At 39.1% G+C, this 24,585-nt stretch overlaps 1 protein-coding gene across 1 annotated transcript in view; it reads left to right on the forward strand.

Moving 5' to 3' along the window:
• The window catches only part of LOC124711217 (indole-3-acetaldehyde oxidase-like), a 243,070-nt gene that overhangs the window by 62,380 nt on the left and 156,105 nt on the right, over positions 1–24,585 (forward strand). The window contains exons 3-4 of the mRNA XM_047241173.1: positions 6,254–6,423; positions 20,513–20,673. Of these exons, the coding sequence (XP_047097129.1) occupies positions 6,254–6,423; positions 20,513–20,673 (331 nt within the window). The remainder of the gene's footprint in view (positions 1–6,253; positions 6,424–20,512; positions 20,674–24,585) is intronic.

Here is a 24,585-nt window from a genome sequence, read left to right on the forward strand (position 1 = left end):
GGCAGTATGTCTTCTGTGAGATGCTGTAGCAATTTCCTGGGATAGATTCCCTTGAACACTTCAAGAGGACTGTGAGGAGACTGGCTGGTTAGTAATTGTGCACCAGTTGAGGATCCTTGCCACTCTTAAGAAATGTAACCACTCCCATACATTTCTAGATATCAGTTATAATGGGAACACAGGATGCTGTTGAAGATTTTCAGTTAGATTCAAATAACATCTGATGGCTGTTATTTCAACAGCACACTATTCAACTGATCTTGGCCTACTTTCTTGGTGTTGTGCTGACAGAGCTCCTGCTCAGCATATTATTTATAGATGGTTGTGCTGACATCATTGTCTGCTTGAACTTAAAAAAGTCAGTACAGGCACTGTTCCTTCTGGAAAATATGGTCCCCATGTGCAGGGTTACTACTTTACATGTGGCTCCCTTACATTGTCACAGCCTTGACTGCACAGCCTGTCACAGTAAAATCTTTATAAACCTCCAGGCCCTGCTGCTGTCAGTTCTGTGCATGGCATTCATGCCATCACAGCTCTGAGGTGATGCTTATTGACTCCTACCTTGATGTAGTAGCTTCTCTGTTGCCAGAAACCTGATGTGTTGCCATTTGAAAAAAACATGTAGTTCTTCATCGTGATCATATTAAATATCTGTGGTGTCTGTTGCAAGGGAAGTTTATTGGCCTCTGCTGCACCCCTGGAGTGCCAGTCCTTGTTCTTGATCACATGAAGTCTGTGCAGTGGCAATTGCAAGGGAAGTATCATGGCTGCTGCAGTGCCCTTGGGGTATTAGTTTCGATTGTTTCAAGTACTAAATGACTAAAAGTGAAGTAATACCCCCTCAGCACCTACAGCATCCATGACCAGGTGTCATACAGAAAGTATTGTTGAAGACAGTGTCATATTTCTCTCGAATGATGCCTTGCAGCTGTGACAATTGATTGGTGAGACTGCATCATGGATGTCAGCACGTAAGACCACCAGGAGATGATCTGACATAATGGTCCAATGCATCAAAATAATGATGGAGTGATCCACTTCCTTTGGAAAGGTAGTGTCCAAGGTGTAAGAATTGCAACAGTTGTCTGGGTAGATAGTGGGGTCATGTGGTCCCAGAACTATCACATAATGTATGCAAGTCACTTGGAGTGGATGAGAGCACAAATGTTGACTTGATGTTGAAGTTCCCTGCAATGAAGAGCTTCCACCAAATGGAAAGCAACAAGGGCTGGCACTGGGTTCTGCCTGTGAAGGATGGCTGTGAAGGATGCCTGTGAAGGATGGAGTGAAAAGTTGGGAAGTCTAGGCAATTCATATCCACTGCAGAGAAAAATGTCACGTGGCAACACATTTGAAACCACCACTGCTGCCTCTCTATAAGAGTCAAGCAACTGCATTTGTTGTCACTCAATATCCAAAGTCTGCTCCATGCCCCTACTAAGTATGTAGACCCAATCTTTGTTCAGATTGTTACAATTTAATGTAGTTTTTACCACATCTTTTGTAATAATATCCCAATCTGAAGACTTGCAGTTTGAACTTCAGTATGTGATGTTCCTGTTCAAGAAAAGTGGAAACGGAAGGTTGATATCACTAAGATTAGATTCAATAGTAACAATGTTAATCAAAATTATGGTTACATATTTAATGTAAGACAAGCAAAAACAAGGGTGAATGTTTGTCACTTATGTGAAGGTAGAACTGGCACTTAAAAAAGATGGTGCTGGCCCCTCTTCCACCATGATCTCATTTGGTGCTGCTGCAGACTGCTCTGCCTGAAGATAGTAAGTTCAGCTTCCCATGCATGCATCACTTCAGCCTTCCTCTAGGAGGGTGTAGATACTCTGACTCATCCATAAAAACAGAACACAGTAACAACCCTGGCATTCAGCTAATTTACTTGTGAAAAAAATATTGTTCAAAAAAACTTTTTTGCATCCACAAAAGCTACATACTGCATACTTAGTATCCCAAGTTATAATACATATTTTAACAAGGAATTTTGTGCAGGTCAAAGTATAGTCAACAAAGATCATTGTACAATGAGATTCAATGCAAATAGTTGCAGTGAAGATCAAACAATGGAAAATCCGGAATGGAAAATAAGAATATTACGAAAAGGATACTTGCTACTCACAATATAACAGAGATGCTGAGTCGCAGATAGACACCACAAAAAGACTGTCAGAAAGTGAGCTTTCAGGCAATAAGGCCTTCTTTGTAATTTTAGACAACATAAACACATATGAACACACACACACACACACACACACACACACACACACACACACACACACAACTCACAACTCACACACACATGACAAGTCTCTGGCAGATGAAGCCAGACTGTGAGCACGCACTATGTGTGTGTGTGTGTGTGTGTTGTGTTGTGTGTGTGTGTGTGTGTGTGTGTGTGTGTGTGTGTGTGTGTGTATGTCTAATTTCGAAGAAGGCCTTGTTGGCTGAAAGTTCCCTTTCTGACAGTCTTGTTGTTGTGGCTATCTGCAGCTCACCATCTCTGCTATATGATTAGTTTCAGCAAAGGGGAATATATCATTTGTAATTAGGAATGCTGCTCTTTATTGCAGTGGGATCACCTCAAAAGAGGTATCTCATCAACACTCGGCAGGTAACAAAATTATTGTAACATAATGGTGTTTTCTGTGGATACAAGTAGCATGTACCCTTATAACGATGCTATATTCTTGAACATTACTTAAACTAACTTAACTTGGCCTGGAGATCATTTTATGGATGAAAACAACAGTTTCCAACTTCACAAAATTTATTGACAACTGAGCTGCATACTCATCACGTTAACAAAGCACTGATTGACATACTTCACTGATCTCTTTGACTGACAAAACAACAACTCAACAACTAACCCCCAAAAACTGACCTGCTGGCAGCATCGCTGCTTTGCTTTATATAGAATTTTAACAATAAATTACAAAAAAATCCGTTATTAAATTTGTAGAATTTCAATGTTACAATTAAAATTTACAAAACGTAAAGAAACTGATGTTACAGCTGAATAAGGTAAAAATTTACAATATTAATTGATGTAATTTTTACTGTATCATCACTAGTTTTAAATATGAAAATCGATCTGTACTTTAATTATAATAATGTCTCTTGTATTATTTTAGTTATGTAATTAATTACAGTTTGGATTTGGATACTAACATTCAATGACATTACAAATGTTGTGCTTTATCTGACTGCATATAAGAAAGTTACAAATAAGGCCTCAAATTCGGAAAAATTGGAAAATTGTGTGATGTAAACAATTGGAGAGTTAATTAGAAATGTAATTACAAAGAATATTAATTACAGAGGAGAACATAAAAATAGATAACAAATGAAAACACATCACTTGGTAATAACTTTTAAACCGTTTCTTAAGATAAAGATGTTTTCTGTGTTTACTCATTATTCAATTCTAATTATGATAATTAGAGGTGCCAGCCATTTATGCCAACATTTCCATGGCCTTTTTACATTTGTTACTAAATATCTGTTAATTAAACTTCTCAACTAGGTTTTTGATTTTTAACCTGTACATAAGTTTGTTAATGACAACAATCCACTGACAATTATGATAATATATGTTTTTCCAGAACTTTCTATATGCTTTCACAATGAATACCAAGTGTTTTAACAAACTGGACAGAATGATATATATAAATACACACATACAAGACCTTAGGAAGCACTAAATTAGATAATTATCCAGATGCATATAAAAAAAGGTGTATCGGACATTCCATTAGAGTCTTGGGGAAGGCTGTGCATCATAGTGCATGAAATTTACATCACCTGAGATGGAGAAGTGGTTCATACATTTATTGCACTTTTATCAATGTTTTATACTGAAATCCATATCTTTCACTGTCTCTCCTTAAGTTGTGACAGAAGATATTATTGATGTGATCATCCTATCAGATTATCATATTATACTTAATTTTTCATTTGTTATCTGATTGCAAAGGTTTGTACTAATGTTGGAATTAGAATTTAGATTGTACTTCCTTTCATTACATATTCACAGCAATATAAAAAGAACACTACACTTCACAGGCGTTCATTGTATTAATCCACACTACATAATTACTCTTTCCTATGGATTACATGGGAAGAAGACAACAATAAATTATGCATACTAACAGTTTACTATGGAAATAGAGTGGCATTCCGAGAATGCTCCCAAAGCTCCTTATTGGATATCCCATTGCCCCCAACACATGTTTCAAACATCTCCTATCCACTTGGCCCACTGATAGCCAAATTTGCTGCTCCTAGATGGCAGGTCATTCCTATAAAATAATAAGTGATTCTCTGTGGTACAATGTTCATAAAAGATATTCAGGTTAATACAAAAAAGAAGTCATCAATACCTAAGTGTCATCTTTGCCATGATGTGCAAAGATGTGCAGATGTGCAAAGACATGAGTGTTGCAGTGGCAGTAAATGCATTAGCTGGCAGGACAGTTGCTGTAGGCAGTGGAGAAGAGGAGTTACCAGATGCAACACAGCAACGCATATGGCTAGTGCAGCTGCTGAGGCAGTCAAGGAGACCTGTGATAAAGACAATGTCCATATGTTGATAACATTGGCAGACAAAGTTCATGCAACATTCTACAGTCACATGTAGCAAACACGACTGTTGTCACAGATGGTTGCACACAGCAACAGACCACAGCAATACAGAAGGGCCAGCACATGGATATTACTTAGCAACTATATGAGCTTACAGAGCAATCTGATGTGCTGTAGAGGAGGATGTCAGTGTTATTGCAAAACAAGAGCAACTTACCTTGGTGAGGAACAAGCAACAACAGAGCTGCCAGGGCAGATTTGCTGGTGTCACTGATGGATCAGCAGCAGAGCAATAAGATGCATAAAACTATGCAAACAGCCAAATGGCAACAGCAGCTAGCTGTAGGTGTGGCAGCCATTAAAAAGCAACAGGAATACCTTCAGCAAATAAGTGAGTACAGGAAGGAAACTGGCATGGTAAGTAACTTGTCAAGATTACCTGCCCCTTCAAACACTTTCCACATTAAAGACAAGACATTTGGATGCTACTACCCATTTGATTCAGCATCAGGTGCACTGTCAGCCAGAGATGGAAAAACTGCAGCCACAACCTCACAAATGCATCTCATGGCAGTGAATAAGTCACTAATAATGACATACAAAAAGTGTGAAATGGGGTTAGATTTAAGCTTCGAGCAGAGTTACTGATGAACCTTTGTAGTAGTGGAGGTGGCAGAGTCCATACAAGATGTCAGTTTTCTGTGTCAGATAAGAATAAAGGAAATATCAGTGCTGCACAAATGAGGAAGGATGGAGTATTCATCACAGATATGCCAGGATGTGAAAAAAATCAGACCATGAGTTACACACACAGTTTTGTGATGACTGGTGAAAGTGTCAGCAGCATGGTGCATATGCAAAAGGTGTTACATGATGCACTGCGCCACATTTATACAACTTCAGGTCAATGCCAATGGGCATCACCATTGAACATGGTAAAAAGAAAGATAGTGGCTGGAGACTGTGGCAACTGTCATGTGGTAAATGCTTGCACAGTGCCAGACCACTACCCAGCACCTAACACTAGGGATTTTACTAGTGTTCTAGCAGGAGTGACAATATTTCATGTAACTCACTGCAAGAACAAATACCATCAGATTCCAGTTATGGGAAAGGATATACGACAGACAGCAATAACAACACCATTCAGGTTGTTTGAGTACATGCAAATGCTGTTTAGCTTGAAGAATTTGATGCAGATGTGGCTGCAGTTTACTGATTAGGTGCAAATGGACTGCAGTGTTTTTTCATATATTTTGATGATATATTGGTGTACCCAAACTTGGTGTTGCAAGAAGAGTACCTGAGCACTGTTTCAGACAGCATCAACAACTGTAGAGAAAATAGTCCCTATCACCTCCCCATCAGACTGAACAGTGCAAGTTGGCTTTCATTCTCTGGAACAGAACCAGTTGATAGTTCCTTTAGTTCTTAAATTTTGTTATTGTTCCTAGACTTTATTTTGTGTCTCTTTATACAGTTCATGCCTAAGATTGGTAATAAAATTTATATCAATCCTGAAGCATGGTAATAATTTGGATACAACATATGAATAGTCAGGGTGTCTATAATTTCTTTAAATTATGCCCTCATTTTAACAGTGTGCTGTTTACTTAACGTAAATAGTGATTATAATCTCCTGGTTTTACAGCTGACAGCAGCCTTCCAGCCACCACATCTCTTAATTCTTTCATTCGGGATCATGCCAGTCTTAAAGGAACAAAGTATATGTGCTATGAGGGAGGCTGTGGTGCTTGTATTGTCATGATCACTGCTCTTCACCCTGTCACAAAGAAAAAACAGTCTTTTGCAGTTAATTCGGTAAGCTTTAGTCAGTGTTCAAAAAGGAGTTTTCTATTCTCTTGAAAATAATACAGAAAACTCCTATTTTTTCCCTATGCATGTGACTGATGGCAATTTATGAGTTTTCTGCATTATTAAAAATTATTATTTTTTAACCTGTAACAAGATAACTGTCAAATTTGGAGATTTAGTGCTTCCATATGCCAATGTTTGCTTACAAATATTCGTTGTAAATGTCAGATGCTCAGGATAACAATATACTAGGAAAAAGTGCATCTACTGATAAATTGCTCAGACAGGAAGAACCATGGAACTGTTGGAAACACCAAATGTGAAAATATGCACTTAAACCTGATCACTTGTAACTAAAAAAATTAGTTAATTGTAAAGAAAGGCACAGAATGAAGATCAGAAATGTAGATTAGATAAAATAAGTAAAAGTCTCTTAGATCTTATTGTTAGACAGGAACAGGTAAAGCAAGCTGCTGAAGTAAAGAAAGTGAGAACGGGAATGATAACCTAAATACCTTTAGTGAGATGGAGACAACTAAATTTTGAGAGCTAAGTACTTGAAAGGGAGCACAATACATGTTTGTAGACAGGAAATGTACTAAAACAGAGAATGGTTCTGATATGTCTTATTTGTCAGTAGAATGTGTTTCAGATTCAAGTAAATACTACTTGTCTCTCTCTCTCTTATAATATGCACATACATGTTAACACACAAAAATGTAAAAGAAAAATGTGGAAAAGCAGTCATCTAAAACTAACTGATGTGTAGCACATAGACACTTGTAACAGCACAGAGACTTAACTGTCTTTCAAGGCTTTGCTAGGTGGTATGCTGATTCAAATCCTGGTGGTGTAAAATTTTTACTGCCAATATTTCACGAGCAAGAGGAGGATAAGTGGTGGTTTCTTGTCAACAGTATGTGTGCCAATGTTCTGGATTAAATTCCAAACCTCTCTACAGTGTCTCATGAAGTGAGGGCATGTGCTACTGTTGATGGTGACCCATGTGCTGGATGGGGATGTTAGGCTTAGGGGCTCCTTCGTACTATTTGAAAGGCTATGTGATGGCACTGACCTTCGCCCTCTCCCTTTCCCTCTCCCTTCCTTCATAGATGACAACATAAATCCAAAATTATGGTGTATAGGCACTCATCAGTCATCCATTACAGTTAATTTACAAAAACAATTGCAGAGATACAAAGACATAAAACTGGAAAATAAACAGAAACTAAATGAAAGAAAAATACATCAAGATAGGCACAGCACAAGGATTGACACATGAGGTACAATAGTAAATTCATAGAAGCATAAAATATGTGGTCTAAAACTTTGCATAATTGACCTGAACAGGCTTTAGACATTTGTTTGAAATTCTATCTGCTTCTAAAGAGCCTTTGATTTTTAAGGAGGCAGCAGTTGTCTTTACTTCATTTCCAGTAATGGAGTATACACTTACCCCACTTTCAGGGTTGAGAAAATTGTTTCAGAATTAATTATGCACTTTATAAGGAGCCATTGTAGCATATTTATGGAGCAGCAATGAATATTTTAGCAATTATCTCTTGGTTTCTAACATGTTTATGATCAATATTTAAAACAATGTCATTCTTTTTACTGGCACAATTGGACTCTGCCTCACTCTTTGTATCTCAGATTGCTCTGATTTTATTACACCATTGGTTGATTTTGGAGCTAAAATATGAACCTTTTGATTGTTGATTATTTTACTTAATATTCAACACTTTTTGCAATGATTTAAATGGGTAGGGTTACTTGGATTTTCTAATGTAAGGTAAAATACTCATTTTTCTTTACAAGACATTTTTATCACCTTTGGAATCCGAACAAATTGTATTTGGTACTGATATCTCTTTCACAATAGATGGTCACAATTTTTCAGTGGAGCAAATAATCATATTTTCAATAGTAGTACTCTGACCATCATGGTCAATGAGACCACTTAATATTTCACTAATAATGATACTGCCAACTTTCTCTTAGTTGACAAAAATGTTATTTAATAGAGTGCTTGAATTTGGAGTTAACCTGGTATCAAAATTGGCTAGTGGGATTGTTCTGTGATGCATTACGTGTTACTTCATCAAGTGGACCCTCATGTTTTTAGTGCTCCTGGCGTACTTATTTCAATACTACACAGATTTGCAATGTGACAAGAGAGCGGCTGTAAACTGAAGTCAGAGATGGGTCACCTATTTTACCTGATGGCAAGTGTGGTGTGCATTTTCAAAGTTTATGTATTTTCTGAATGTCAGGTTATACTCTTCACATTTGAGATTTTAATGTGGTGGAATGGCTGAGTCATTCAATTCTAGTTTAGTGATCTCCCAGCATTTGTAACTGTTATAGTTTCAGTCCGGCCTGTTGACATCTGTCAGTTTTGTCTAAAGTCTTGAGAACCAACCAACTTCAAGTTTTTATTGTGTGGGTGAGCAAGTGCATGTGTGTGCATTTTGTGAAAACCTTTTTAATAGTTTGAGTGGAAACCTGCTGTGTATAATCACTTTAACAACACTAATCTTTAAATGTTTCTGTGAGGTGATAAAGACAGAGATCTAGAGCACCACAAATTCCCTTCCATCATTGTCAAATTTCTGAACTCAAAAACAGTTGGTAATTACTCCATTACCATTGCAGGAATAAAGTTTAACAATGAAGTCAGTTCATGAAAGAGTTCATAAATCTGAAGTTAGTTGAGCTACAAATTGGATGAAAATAACTATTAAAGTGCAGAATACAATAAGAAATATGAATGGCTACCTCAGGAAAGAGTATCTACCCTAATTTTGCATTCTGTTTAGCAGTTCTACATGAGCACATTTATAATTTATTTAGGATCTACTGAGATTTTCCCAAGTGCAAAACATCTCACCATGTTATACTTGCACATATTATATGTAAAATCACTCATGTACAGATCATTAAGATAAGATTAGTTTAATTACTGCATGCTCGAAGGCATTTATACAATCATTCCTTCTCCACTACATACATGAATGGGATGAGAGGAAGCCCTAATAACTGGTACAATGGAATATACCCTCTGCTGTGCACTTCACAGTGGTTTGCAGAGTATAAATGTAGATATAGATGTAGAAGACTGTGTGACATATTATCTCATGTACTGACTGGTACATATCAACTATTTAGGCTAAGATCTAGTCTGACTGTAAAGGTTCCAATCTATGCTGAAGACAGAAGGATACAATAAATTATAGATACAGAATGTGTACTTTATGTTGAAGTAAAGATATTAGTCAGAGCCATGTAGTAACCAGCATAAGTAGTACAAAAAGAATAGAGTGCTGCTCTACCTCTCACCTTATAGTGAAAACGATAAGCCACTGACAGGCACAACAAAAAGACTGCTAAATGAATAAGCTTTTGGCCAGAAAGCCTTTCCCTGAAGAAGGCAGCACATACACATACATACACACACACACACACACACACACACACACACACACACACACACACACACACACATGAAAATGCAACTCACAAAATGCAACCAATGCTTTTCATGATATTGTCAATATTCTATCTTGCAATGGATTCTCTTGCTTTGAACTGCCCACACTTACAGCTAATGTATCAGTATAAATTTAAACGGGAAACACTTTTTATTGTTGTCAAGCTCTATACTCCACAAGCCATCAAACAGCCATTGAAGGGCCTACAATAACATGCTGTTCCTGATGTTGTAACACCTTTCCCCTAAGACAAAAGATTTTCAGTATTTCATATATTGTAGGAAAAAACAAAATTGAGGTCAGTAAAGCAGAATATAAAGCACTGGCATTATAAACAGCCACCCTTATTGATACTGAATATTTTAAAATGGATGTTGTAAGTTACAATGTTCTTCCAGTCTGCTTCCATTGCACTTGCAGACCCTTAAAGGCAGAGAGAAAGAACAGAAGAATCTTGACAAAGTAGTTGCTTTCCATGTGTAAACAAATTAAACCCCATAAATACCAATCTGAGGAGATTGCCACTAGTCATAAAAGGCTGTTAGCACACTTGACTAAAGTAACCTGCAGTGGGTATTTCTGGCAGTTAATGTATAATTTGGCTCATTCCACATTCTCAAAGGCTCTCCTTCATGATCAAATTTGTGAAACACAGTGAGTGAGTGAATGAATAAATGGTCTCATAGTGGCCATGACTGTGAGCAATTGGGTGTCTGTGTGATTCTATGTTTGAGAGTGCACATTTATATTAGACAAAGAGTGGTAATTCAAAAGCTAGTAAAGGCCCTGTGTTGTTACATGTGTCTCTTTCTCACATGAATAAAGTTCCCAAGAAACAACTGCGGCTGAAATGATGACATGTTGATATATGAGGTTTGTTCAATAAGTAATGCCCCAAATTTTTTTTCTCAGAATACACTTATTGTTAAGAGTGAGAATTTGGTGACAATATACATCAACATCTCTTGTCCGTGTCCTATTTTTCTATTTAGTCTCCATCACATTCTGTGGCTGTATGCCAACTTATGGAAGAGCATGTATTCCCTGCTGGTAAAAGCTCTTGTCCTGTAGGTGCAGCTGTGTTTTCACTGCATGACTGATACTCTCATCATCTTCAAAGTGTGTTCCCTGTAGAGAATCTTTAAGAAGCTCAAAGCAATGGAAGTCCAAGGATGCGAGGTCTGGACTAGGTTGGATGAGGCAGTGATATCCAACTCAACTTGTTCCAGGGTTCTCAGACTTGTGTGTGGACATGCATTCTCGTGTTGGAGCAAGATTTCTGCTGGATTCTTGTCCAATCGAACAGGTCAGAAATGGTTCTTGAGTTTATTCAGAGTCTTCACGTATGCCTCTGAATTGATGGTTGACCCTATTGGCATCACATCCATGAGAGTGACACCATCACAATCCCAGAAGAATGCCACCATGACTTTTCCAGCAGAGGGGGTTGTCCTGAATTTCTTCTTTTGTGGTGAATGAGGATGATGCCATTCCATGGACTGTCTTTTTGTTTCTGGCACAAAGTGGTGTACCCAGCTTTCATACCCCATAATGATCCATGACAGAAAGGCCTTTCATTGGTCACAAAATGCTCCAACAATTCAGTTGAAATGGCCCTTTTTTTAATCTTGTGGTCTTCTGTGAGCATTCATGGAACCCATCATGAGCACCTCTTTAAATATCTGAGAGTCTTGATCATTGCAGATGCACTTCGAATGCTGACTGACACTTGTAGAAATAATTGTTGAGTTGTGATCCACCAGTCAGCATAAATAATGGCATCTACAGGATTTAGCATGTCTAGAGCAGTGGCTGTGACTTATCATGGCAGTGGCTTATCATGGAGCTTTGTTTCTGCATTTCTTAAGGCTGTAACTTTCTTTACCCATTGCCCAAATCTCCTCCTATCAACTGCAGCATCACCATACACTGCACACAAACATTTATGGATGTTCACCACCATTTCTTTTTCTGCACAAAAGAATTCAATAACAGCACACTGCTTGTAACATTAGTCATATGTAGATGCCATTTTGACACTGCACTATGGCTCTGCCATCTGCCAGAATGGTTCAAAACTTGTGCACAGACCAAACATCAAATGTGAAGCACCAACAAGGACATTTGCCTATGTATATTAATGACTTTTTTAAAAAAATGTAGGGCATTACGTATTGAATGACCCTCATAATTGACAAGATCATGGATGCACCACAGACAGACATCAGTTGCAAATATATGTTCCCTATTATAGGAACCATTATAAAACACTGACTCAGAATGTTTCAAGAACCAGCTTTAAATGATAACTCTACAAATATACTCCAACTCCCTATATAATGCTCACGTAGGGATTGCGTGGACACAACATTAATTACAGCACACACAGAGGCATTCAAGCAATCATTCTTTCTGCACTCCATACTGATACATGAATGGAATGGAAAGAAACCCTAATAACTGGTGCAACAGGTGTAGATGTAGATGTAGATTCTTCTTGGACGTGTATATGTACAGCAGTAACAGCAGTCTCCATAAATTATGGTAATCAAATTACATCTGATTCCAGGCTCATTTTGCTCTACTTATTATTTTCAAAGATTATTGAATAAAATTATACCAACCAAATTTTCAAGCAGAATTTCTTAACTACTTCTCAGCTTGGGTTCCATAAAGAATGGTATTCAAAAGCAGTCATATATGATGTACTGACAAGAGGTTGGTCCAATAAGACATAATGAAACCTACCCTGAAATTATTTACACAGGAAGAAGACAAAGAAAGAAACAAACTGCCAAAATTTTAAGCATTTTGTAAAAAATGTGGAAGTTACACGTTTTTGGTGTGCAAAGAACAGCTTACAACAGTGGTTTGTACAGCCTTGCTTGCCTGGCATGCGACTCAGCAAATCAGTCATGCAGCGCCATGTAATGGAGTTATACGGAGTTCACAGACACCAATTTTAAGGACCTAAAGCCTGGTTTTCAAAGGAGTGAATGGAAGGAAACACATGTGAACGAGCACTTGCAGAAAATTCACTATCACTCACTTGTATTTTAATAGAATCATTTATACTATTAGTTTTTAGTTTTTGGAGCTAATATCCAGCATACAGGATACAACTCTATCCTGTTAGAGCCACACTGCAAAACTTTGCTATTCAGAGAGGATTATTTTGCATGGTGAGGGCATTGTTCTTGATGGGTTATGCACAATGACACAGTGTCTCAGTTTGTATGGAACCATGACATGCATGGATATCAAGCACTTTGCATGGAATTGCATTTCCATCTCTCCTTAGCACAGGTCCAAAATTTTCCTCGTATGTTGGCTGCCATTTTTCCTGGCTTCTCATTACCATTGAGGGGAAATTTAGAAACAGAACACTAATTACTGACATTGAGCATCATCTCAAGAGGGGACATGGCTAGCGTATCCACTATGTGTGTAAGTCTAACGGTCATATTCTTTTTTTTTCCCCTAGAACAAAAGTGGTCTAGTGGCAAAGCACGTGCTTCATGATCCAGAGAATGTGGGATCAAATCCCATTCAAACCACAATTTTTTCAGGATGATTTTTAACCAAACATTCACTTCTCACAGATGGAGTGGCCATGTAAGTTCAGATTACATGTTAAATTGCAGGACTCCATTTTCTGATTAGGTAACTGGGCAAGGTTAGGGACACATAACTAGCTGCAGTGGCATCCAGTTCAAAGACCTGCAAGAGGCCTACCAGGTACACCAGACAGAATTCTCTTTTGCTCATGCTTGTTAACTTCTTCGCTCTGGTGAAAACCTGGCTTAAACTGTATTTCGGTACTGGTTTGGATTACCATGGTCGACGGTTTAACATCTGCGTGTGCTTGTATGCTGAATAAGAGAAGTAGACTTGTCTCAGCTTGATGGAATACTTTACTTATGAAACCCTGCGGTTGGAACAGACAATATTACACTGCAACTGATAACTTGTGCGAATGCATGAGAAAAGTTCAGTACGGTTAATTATTCCGTATCTGACACACTTGGATTTACGCTTTCACCACGGAGTAGAATGTGGAAACAGAAATCAACAATCAAAGAATAAAACGCAGAACAAATGTTGCTTGTGTATAGCGTCTCTGGTATCCAGCAGAAAAGTTTTGCAGCACTGTACTTTCAAACACCCAAGCATGTCACGGTGCTGGACAATGACAGAAGATGCCACATCAGCCCCCATGGTGGAAGCAGAGCGTCATTCCAAATAGCATGCTGGAAAATTGACATGTCGTCCATATCTTGAGGTGCATGGTGGTGGGTCAATGGTTGCCCCCCGGCTGCGTTGGTGACAACGTTGACGGAGTGATTGCTGAGTGAGGCGGAAGTTGTGGTAGGTCAGTCATCGTTGCTTCCGGAAAGACATACGCTGGTTTCACGTGGTCAATGGAGACTGTAGTCAGTTTCCCATTGATCAAGATGTCCAAGGTCTTGCTTCCTCTGGTTATGCCACGGTGTGGGCTGGAATATAGTGGTTGGAGTGAGGGTTTAATACCTTCTGTTTGTAACATGACATGTGTGCAGGATGATAGGTCATGATGGACAAACATGGCAGAAGTCCCATGTCAGTGATGTTGCTGCGGATGGAGGCGAGCCACATGTTGTCACAGTTGGTGGAGAAATTCTGGCTGGTCACCCATAGGGTTTGGCAGAGCGTCGGTAGCCACGAATTCTCCTGGCAGGCATAATGCTTCGCCATAAACCAATTTGGCTGAAGAAGCATCCAGGTCTGGCTTCAATGTGCTTCGGAGTCCAAGTAATACCACAGGAAGTGCTTTGGTCCATGTGGTGTCATGACACATTAGAGCAGCTTTTAGGGTACAGTGCCATCGCTCTATTAAACCATTGCTGGCAGGGTGATAGCTCGTCATCCGGTGGTGAAGTGTGCCACAAAATTTTGTCAACTCTTGAAACAAATCTGACTCTAATTGTTGTCCCCTGTCCGTCGTAATGTGCAGCGTGCAACCAAAATGTGACACCCAGTGTGTGATTAAGGTGAATGTGATAGTTTCTGCCGTAACATTGTCCACTGGTGCAACTTCTGGCCATTGAGTGTACTGATCAATCACTGTAAGTACGTAACGATGACCATTGGATGATGACAGTGGGTCAACAATGTCAAGGTGGACATGTGTAAATCATGCTGTCATGATTGGAAAGCTTCCTACTGGTGAGTGGACTTTGGGGTTTATCTTGCTACGCTGGCATTTCAAGCAGCATCTCGCCCATTTGCGACAGTCCGTTTGCATTCCAAGCTACACGTAACACACTGTAACTAAGTGTGTTGTAGCTCGGATTCCTGGGTGACATAAGTTGTGCAGCGAATGGGAAGCATCCTTCTGAAATTCCAGAGGTAGGAAGGGTCTCAGCTTCGATGTGGACATGTCACAATATAGCATTATGTCGCTTCCAGGAATGTCTACCAGCTTCAGGTCCAGCACTGGTTCACCATTTGACAAAATCACTTGTAATTCCGCATCAGCTTGCTGTGCTGCAGCGAGGTTGGCGTAATCGATCGTATTGGCAATGCTGCTGACTCTGGACAAACAATCGGCCACTACATTGTTGATCCCAGACACATGACGTATATCAGTGGTAAACTGAGAAATAAACAAGAGCTGGTTGTGTTCTCTGGGGGAACAGTTCATGTTGTTCTGACGGAATGCATATCTTAGTGGCTTGTGATCCGTAAAGATAACAAAGTCACATGCTTCTAGTTGCGGTATGAAGTACTTGTCAGATTCGTAAATGGGCAGAAGTTCTCTGTCATATGTGCTCCAAAGTCTTTGTGAGGTTGTCAACTTGTGTGAAAAAAATGCGAGTGGCTGCCACATGTCACTACATTGCTGCTGCAACACAGCGCTGACTGCGGTCTGGCTAGCGTCGACTACCAGTGCTAACGTGGCAGTAGGAACTGGATGTGCCAGCAGGGCTGCGTTGGTGATTCTTTTCTTGGCCACTTCAAATGCGGCAGTCATTTCGTGAGTCCAAGTTATGGGTGCATTACCCTTGGCTTTCGGACCAGTTAGTGCTGCGACTAAATGTTCCTGTAGCTCAGCAGAGTGTGGCAAATGGCGGTGGTAAAAATTTAACATCCCGAGGAAACACTGTAGTTCCATGGCTGTAGTGGGTCTCAGAATGTGCAAAATGGCTTCCACCTTCTCAGGTAGTGGTAGAGATCCTGCCGCAGAAATTCTATGTTTGAGAAAGTCTACTTCAGGTTGACCAAAGACACATTTTGAGGTATTGAGCATGATTTCGTAGTGTTCCAATCACTTTAATACTTCGATTAGATGGTGGCAATGTTCCTCAGGTGACATCTAAAAAACGAAAATGTCATCCAAGTATGCAAACGCAAAGGGTAAACCCTGTAGCACAGAATCTATGAAGTGTTGCCATGTCTGTGCGGCATCCCTCAGTCCAAAAGTCATGAACATGCTCTCGAATAAATCAAAAGGAGTGATGGTGGCTGTCTTTGGAATGTCAAGTTCGGCTACATGTATCTGCGTGTAGGCCTTTGCACAATCTAACACAGTGAACACTACTGAACCACTCAATGTGTAATTGTAATCACACAACAAGGGTATGGGATAACAATTGAGTATTATCCAGGCATTCAGGGCTCTATAATCGCAGCACGGTCTCCATGCACCCTCCTTCTTTGGCACTAGATGTAATGGTGAGGACCAAGGGCTGTTGTAAGGCCAGATTACATCTTTGTGCAACATACACTCAAATTCTGCCTTTGCTATTTTGAGACGATCTGGGGCTAAACATTGCGGCCTACAAGATGTAGGGGGTCCTTTAGCAGTCTCAATATAATGGACGGTATCATGTCTTACCTCCTTAGGTGCACCGGGTGGTCGCATCAGGGCTGGAAATCCTAGCAGCAGCTCCACGTACTCGCCATCCACTACCTGAATTACCTTGGCAGTATGGACAGTGGCATCTCGATGAAATCTGGAAGTTGTCAGGCCGGTGGTGTTGTTGACCAGATGAAAGTTCCTTATGTCAGGCAGCAGGTTGTAATGGGTGAGGAAGTTGGCTCTGATGACTGATTTGGCGACGTCTGCAACGGTGAAGTCCCACGCAAAAGCATGCCGCAAACCAAGGTCAAGTTCCAAGCACATCGTGCCATACGTCATATCCGGGAGTTATTAGCAGCAGTGAGGCAAATGGGCATAGACGGTCGCTTCTGATGTAGCATGGTTCAAGGAAAGATTGACAAATCAGAACCCGTGTCTACTAAGTACTTCTAGGTGGAACGTCGGTCACTCACAAGCAGGCGCCTGGGTGTCGGACAGCAACCGGAGGGGGCGCTCACTTCTGATCGCTGCTGCCGTTTGGGTAGGCACAGGGTGTTGTACACTTACGTGCTTGCTTGCCAAACTTGTGATGGTAGAAACAGACTGTTTGTTCTGTCCCTGTCATAGTCGAGACTGTCGATGATCGGCTGCATGAGTGACGACGAAATTGATGTCGGCACCTGTTGTCCGTGACACGGTGGTGTAACAGCTCACTGATTTGCCATGATAATAAGTCCACTTTGTTGGCGAGAACATCATAATCTGTGCATGAGACAGTTGTTGGCATGCAGATGCACACCTCAGTGGTGGAGCTAACTATTGACGGCGTCATTGCCTCTTGGATCTTATCATCTAAATCGGCCACTGCATCTAAAGACGTGTCAGTCTGTGACACCAGGATTGCCTTCACTGGTGGTGGTAACCGGCTGCTCCAGATCATGTGCAGTAAGATGTCTGGGACTGTACCTGTGTCTACTTTACACCGCAGATGATGTAGATACTGTGAAGTTTTCTTATCACCGATGTCCTCTTGGGTAAGCACCTGCCGGATTTGTTCTTCTTGCGAAGCGGACACACGCCGAATGAGTTCTGCTTTCAATTGGTCATAGCTGTTCGTTCCCAGTGGGTTAATTATGATGTCTTGAACCTCAATGGAGTACTGTTGATCATGGCGTCAACTGTGATACGCGCGTAGGAAAAATTTGCTTCGACTTGCGCAAACCACAGAGATGGATTGTGCAGCCAGAAGGGAGGTAGTCGCACCACTAGACGCACCACAGAAGTATTTGTCAGCTCTGGTGGATTTGCCATCTCAATTTCTTGCAAGAACTTCTCGTAAATTCAGCGTGCATGCAGGAGATCATGTCGGGGTCACCACATTGTCGGTACCGGTTTGAATTACCACGATCGACGGTTTAACATCTGCGTGTGCTTGTAGGCTGAATGAGAGAAGTAGGCTTGTCTCAGCTTGATGGAATAATTTACTTACAAAACCCTGTTGTTGGAACAGACAATATTATACTACAACCAATAACTCATGTGAATGCGTGAGAAAAGTTCAGTACGGTAAATTATTCCATATCCGACACACTTGGATTCACGCTTTCACCACAGAGTAGAATGTGGAAACAGAAATCAGCAATCAAAGAATAAAACACAGAACAAATGTTGCTTGTGTATAGCATCTCTGGCGTCCAGTGGGAAAGTTCCGCAGCACTGTACTTTCAAACACCCGAGCATGTCACGGCACTGGACGATGACAGAAGACGCCACACTGTACATACATTTTTTGAATAACTGCATATCAACAGTTCAATTTTTGCACATGTAATTCCGATAAAAATTGCTACCAGAGAAAATAAAATCATAGCAGTTTTTGATGTCACAGATGACTTTGCAGAGTATAAATGTAGTTGTGGATGTAGAAGAATGTGTGACAGAGTACCTCAAGTACTGACTAGAACATATCAACTATTTAGGCTAAGATCTAGTACTGACTGGACAGGGTCCAATTTATGCTGTTATGCTGAGGACAGAAGGCAACAAATTACAGATACAGAATGTGTACTTTATGTTGAAGTAAAGATATTAGTCAGAGCCATGTAGTAAAAGTAGTATGAAAATGATAGACTGCTGCTCTACCTCTCACCTTATAGTGAAAATGATGAGTCACTGACAGGCACAGCAAAAAGACTGCTAAATGAATACGCTTTTGGCCAGATAGCTTCTCCTAAAGAAGGCAACACACACACACACACACATGGAACTCTCAAAATGCAGCTTTCACACTTATGACTATTGTCTCTGGATGCCGAGGGCAGTAAACCTGCCCTTGGCAGCCAGAAACAGTGGTCACGTGTGTGAGAGTTGCATTTGTGTGAATATGTATGTGTGTGCGCATGCATATGTGAAAGTTTACTCATTTAGCCTGTCTGTGACTCAATGTTTCCACTATATGGTGAGTAGCAACCAATCTTTTTCATGATATTGTCATCATTCCATCTTGGATTCTCTTGCACTGAACTGCCCACACTTACAGTTAATGTATCAGTGTAAATTTAAGAGGGAAACACTTCTTATTGTTGTCAAGCTCTTTATTCCAAAAGCCATGAACCAGCCATTGAAGGACCTACAATAACATGCTGGTCCTGATGTTGTAACACCTTTCCTCTAAGACTAAAGGTTTTCAATATTTCATTGTATTGCAGGAAAAAACAAAATGGAGGCCAGTAAAGCAGAATATAAAGCACTGGCATTATAAATAGCAGTCATAATTGTTACTGAATATTTTAAAATGGAAGTTGTAGGTTTCAAAGTTCCTCCAGTCTGTTTCCATTGTTCTTGCAGCACCCAAGAAAGACAGAGAGAAAGGACAGAAGAATGCACAAATTACAGGAACCTAAGATTACTGTTCCACTAACAAACCTAAAATGAGAAAGAGGTATCAGAAATAATGTTGTCTGATAATTTTCTGAAAAATGCTTTCCACTGTCAAAATAATTCTCTAATTAGAGGTTGAATTGCACTGATAGTTCCAGGTGGACTCCATGTTACATCTATTGATTTTTTCCTCATCCTCCACAAAAACAGAGGTGTCATTATGTCCAGACCATGAATCCAACAAAGCAATGAATTAGTTTTTGCAGCTGGTAGGAATACATACAAAATGAAATGTTGAAAATTGTTCTTTTGCATTTTTCCTGATTTTCATATAACGATTACGAGATTTTTGCAACTAAACAGTCCATTTTTTTAATTTTTGGTCTTAATTTGCCTTATGGTTCTTGAAGACAGATATACAGCTGCAGAAACAGTAAACCGCTCATACTTACCTCTGGCATTATCACATATGAATGTGTCTTTGCGTTTACTGATTCCATCAGTGACGAAAACATGTATGCTTGACTCCTGTTAGTGTCTCCATTTGTTATTTACATTTACTTTTTAAAAGTTAACTAGTGTCCTTAATAGTGATTATTAAAAATATACAGTCTCCTGATTTTAAACATTTGTGTTGTTGGGATATGATTATCACAGATTTCACTACTACATGTTGTCTTCATTCTTTGATTATTGGGTTCCTTTATTATTATTATTATTTATAGAAAAAATGAACATGGATAAATTACAAAAGTTGAGTGTCTCACCCCATACTGTCATACAGTCAGTTAATAAATTATATGATATTATAATGTGATCTTGGAAAGTTTACTTTGTTAACAAGAAACAAAAACCCCATAAACATTTTTCAATCAATTTTCAGTGCCTGTTCCCAGTATTTGCATGCCATGGATGTGAAATAACAACTGTTGAAGGAATAGGCAATCAGAAGATTGGGCACCACAAAGTACAGAAGACTCTAGCTGCTTTCAGTGGTACTCAGTGTGGCTACTGCTCTCCTGGAATGGTGATGAATATGTATAGGTGAGGATGAATGTTATAAAAGATACAAAGATAAAATGTTGCTCATGTAACATGTTTAATGGATAATATACATGCAAGGAGTGTAATGAAATATTGGCTAATATTAGTCAGTTATTATTAGTAGAAAATATTCCATTGGAACTAAAAGTTTACACAAATTAACATGGTACTTTTAATTATATCAACAGAAACACACAAAACTGAGATAAGAATATGACATATGGAAATCAGTTTTTTAGTTATATTTGCAACAAATGGAGTGCCTGAAAATTGTTACAGGAATTATCACAGCCATCAGTATCATGAGTATTGCTTTCACCTACCTGTGTCCAGTGTTGCTAATACATAGCTCTCCAGTGGTGGCTGGCTTGCAGGTAACTTGTTGAGGCATGTGACACCATTGTGCCCATTGGATGGGGGCAGTAAGCCCAGCTATTCACTTGTGCTATTCAAGAGAGCAAGCCGTGTGCTCATACCAGGTTTCACTCTCACCCTTCTCTCATCATACAACCCACACATAGCACCACATTACATACAGTCATTACAGTCATCAATACTCAACAGATATACTTAAGATACAAATTTCATACACCATATCAAAAGGGGTCATTGTGCCTGAAAGAAGAATACCATGTCCCATTAGGATGCTGAACCTATCCCTCAGAGTCTCCCACCCAACAATGCCATATAACTATTGCTTTCTTTTGCTCTCAGCAGCATTAATAGAGCTGACCAACAGATTATTAACAAAGGATATTTCATTGTACCATCATTAAATATCCTGTCACATCTGGAGATGCTTTCAGTGATGGCAGCAAAATGGAAACATCCCACCTTACCAAAATTATTAAATAAATCAAAAGTATGAACATCATTGCAGATTACAACTCAAAATTGGGATCCTTGCCATTTGGGGACAATGGTATTACTACCTGAGCTTCCAGGCATGACTCATAATATGCTCTTATAGATTCAGTTCTGGAAGTATTTATCTTCCTACTTTCCAAACATCACAGATGCTCATCTGCATATCTTCTAAAAGGAATATTCCCAGAGCAAGGGGTGTCATGCAGAAAAGGCTGAGTAAAAGAGATCTTTTGCTCCACAGTGGAATGTGTGCTGTAGTGAAAATTGCTGATCTTATAACTGTGTGACAGATTATGACTCAAACCTGAAACATTGCTTGTGCAATGTTCTCATTGACTGCTCTATCTGGGTATGACTCTCAACTCAGCATTGCACCTTAATTTTTGATGTTACTGCTCTGCAAGATGGAAAGCTAGCAAAGTGGAACAGATGGACTTGCTCTGCTAACACTCATAACATAAACACTATTTTTTTTATTGTCTATATACCATAGTGATCAGAAATGCCAAAATTATTTTAAAAGATGTGTTTCTGCAGTTATTGTTATTTAAAGTATGACATAACTTACATTTGGTCTGATACCATGGTAGTGACATTTTGTATAAACATATTTTGTTTGAAGAAATATTTATTAATTGAGATTTAAGCAGTGGAAAATCTGAGATGGAGGCCTCGTTCTCTCAAAATTTCAACCTGACAGATAAATGTCTGTTGCAGGATGAATATGCCTGTAAAGTAAGGTACAAGGATCATTCAGTAAGTAATGCAACACATTTTTTTCTGAAAGCAGGATGTATTTTACTCAGGTTTAATGTCAGTTCAACACAGTGGTCTTATGCCACCTTACTGGTAGAACCTGTATGCCTGCACCTACCACTCTGCTGGTTGAGACTGGAGCCAATGTCTTGCTGCCTCAGTAACCTCCCCATCATCCAGTTGAACAGTGAGATGTTTGACTGTGATCCATTGATTACCTCAAACAAGAGTATCCACATGTTCCAGTATTGCAGGAGCCACAGCAGTGTGTGGCCAGCTGGAAAACGGGAGATCAGACAGGTTTTGGCAACCTCGTTGCGATGATGACAGATGCCTCGCTCGATGACTCATCGTGCATTTGTTCACTACCAGGACTCTGTAGACATATGAATATTCGTGATGCTCTGGTTTTCTGTTAAAAGAAACTCAGTGACAGCTCTCTACATGGAACACAGCTCCATTATAGGTATCATTTTAATGGCTACATGCAGTGCTGTCACCTTTTAGTACCTCATTGGTCCACAGAATATTCCACAATGTCCCACAACAAATTCTGAATTTTTACAACCAAAATTGGCTGTAGTCCACACATTTTTGCTTATTTGCTCTCCATATTGTGTTGTGGAATTATCTCCAGGAACAGTACACCTAAACTAAATAAATTGTTTATTCAGCCGAAGTAAGCAGTAAGAACATTGTGTAAAATAGATAGCTGTATATTTGCAGAAGCCATTTTATAGATCTCTGGAGTCTTACAGTCATTTGCAAATCAATTTATTTGGTAATGGTTTTTGTTGTTGTTAGTAAAAAAGAATCTCAATGGAACTGTAATGTACACAATCACAATAAAGACATAACAATAATTTTTGTTTAAAGTTTGCCTCCTTGTTGAGGGTTCATAATGGATTTATATAGGTCTACTCTGGTGCAAAGACATTCAGAAAGCTCTCATCAAACAGAAAGCAAGAAATTAGAAGGTATCAAAATATCTAGATTTAAGAGCTGAAAAGTTATGTTAGCTGTGTGGCTAGTAGATTTGTCATTGTAAAGCTGAATGAAAATACCAGTGTAATCAAATAAATAGTAAGTTACCAATAAGAGATAAACAACAGCTGTTTGGTATAACTGGAAAGACAGGAGTTCTTTCTTTCTAATTTACATTCAGCTGGCATAAGAGTGAATAACACAAGCAGTAAATTGATGATTTATACTTAATAAAGTATACAGATTTATTTGCCACAGTTTTCTTGTTTCTTGTCAATTATACCAGGATTCATTCATATCTTTGATGATTTCACATGATGTGATTTACATAACATGATAAACAAGTGTATGAATTCTTGTAACACACACACACACACACACACACACACACACACACACACACACACACACACACACACGTCCAAGAAGGACTTTCTGTTCAGAAACTTAAAATGTTTGGCAGTCTTTTCTTTGTGCCTGTCTGCAATTCAGTGCCCCCTCTATGTGGCAAGTAGCATTCTTTTCTTATCATAATATTATATTGGATTTATGATATTTCTTTGGACTGCACTTCCAATGGCAAATGTCAGTGTTTTATTAGGGATGGAGATTAGTAGCAGTAGTAGTAGAAGCTTTATTTATCCATGATCTCTTTTTACAAGGATATAGGATTGGAAGTTTCAAACACTGTAATTCCTTGAATCAGAGTGATTTTCATGTCTGTCTCATTTATTGTAATGCTACAAGTTGGATGTTGATATTGTCTGATGCATATGTTAGCTGCTTCATTTTGCTAATCTTGGGAAGTGCATCGAACTTTGAAGAGTGACTACAGTATCTGTATTTTGGGCAGGGAGATTTGAAAATGTCTGATACATTATCATATGATGCTCTAATGTCACCATAATCTGGCAACAGATATAATCTAGTGCATTTACTAGAGTGTGAGATATTTTCTGTATTTTCAGATGTTTCTATCATGCCTGTAAGTTTAGGGTAAAGTAAAGGTGAATATGAGTTGACCTAAGTGTCACAACTAAAGTAATGATCCCTTGAGGTTTGCCTGTAGATTTTTTTTGGCCTCCTTTCAGTTTCTTTGTATGCCAATCATCCAACAGTGAATATTGGGCTACTCAATCCATCAATTTTTATAAAAGTGTACTTGATTGGTATTTTATCATTTTGTAGTTAATTTGTAGAAAATTTCCTAAGTGTAACTATAAATAGGCTTGGTAAATGATGATAAAATAAGTCTCACTCATTCATCACTAAGCACTCAGCTGCAAAGAGTAACTGTTAGCTGCC

Source organism: Schistocerca piceifrons, chromosome 8 (genome assembly GCF_021461385.2).
Source record: "Schistocerca piceifrons isolate TAMUIC-IGC-003096 chromosome 8, iqSchPice1.1, whole genome shotgun sequence".
NCBI classification, from domain to species: Eukaryota; Metazoa; Arthropoda; class Insecta; order Orthoptera; family Acrididae; genus Schistocerca; species Schistocerca piceifrons.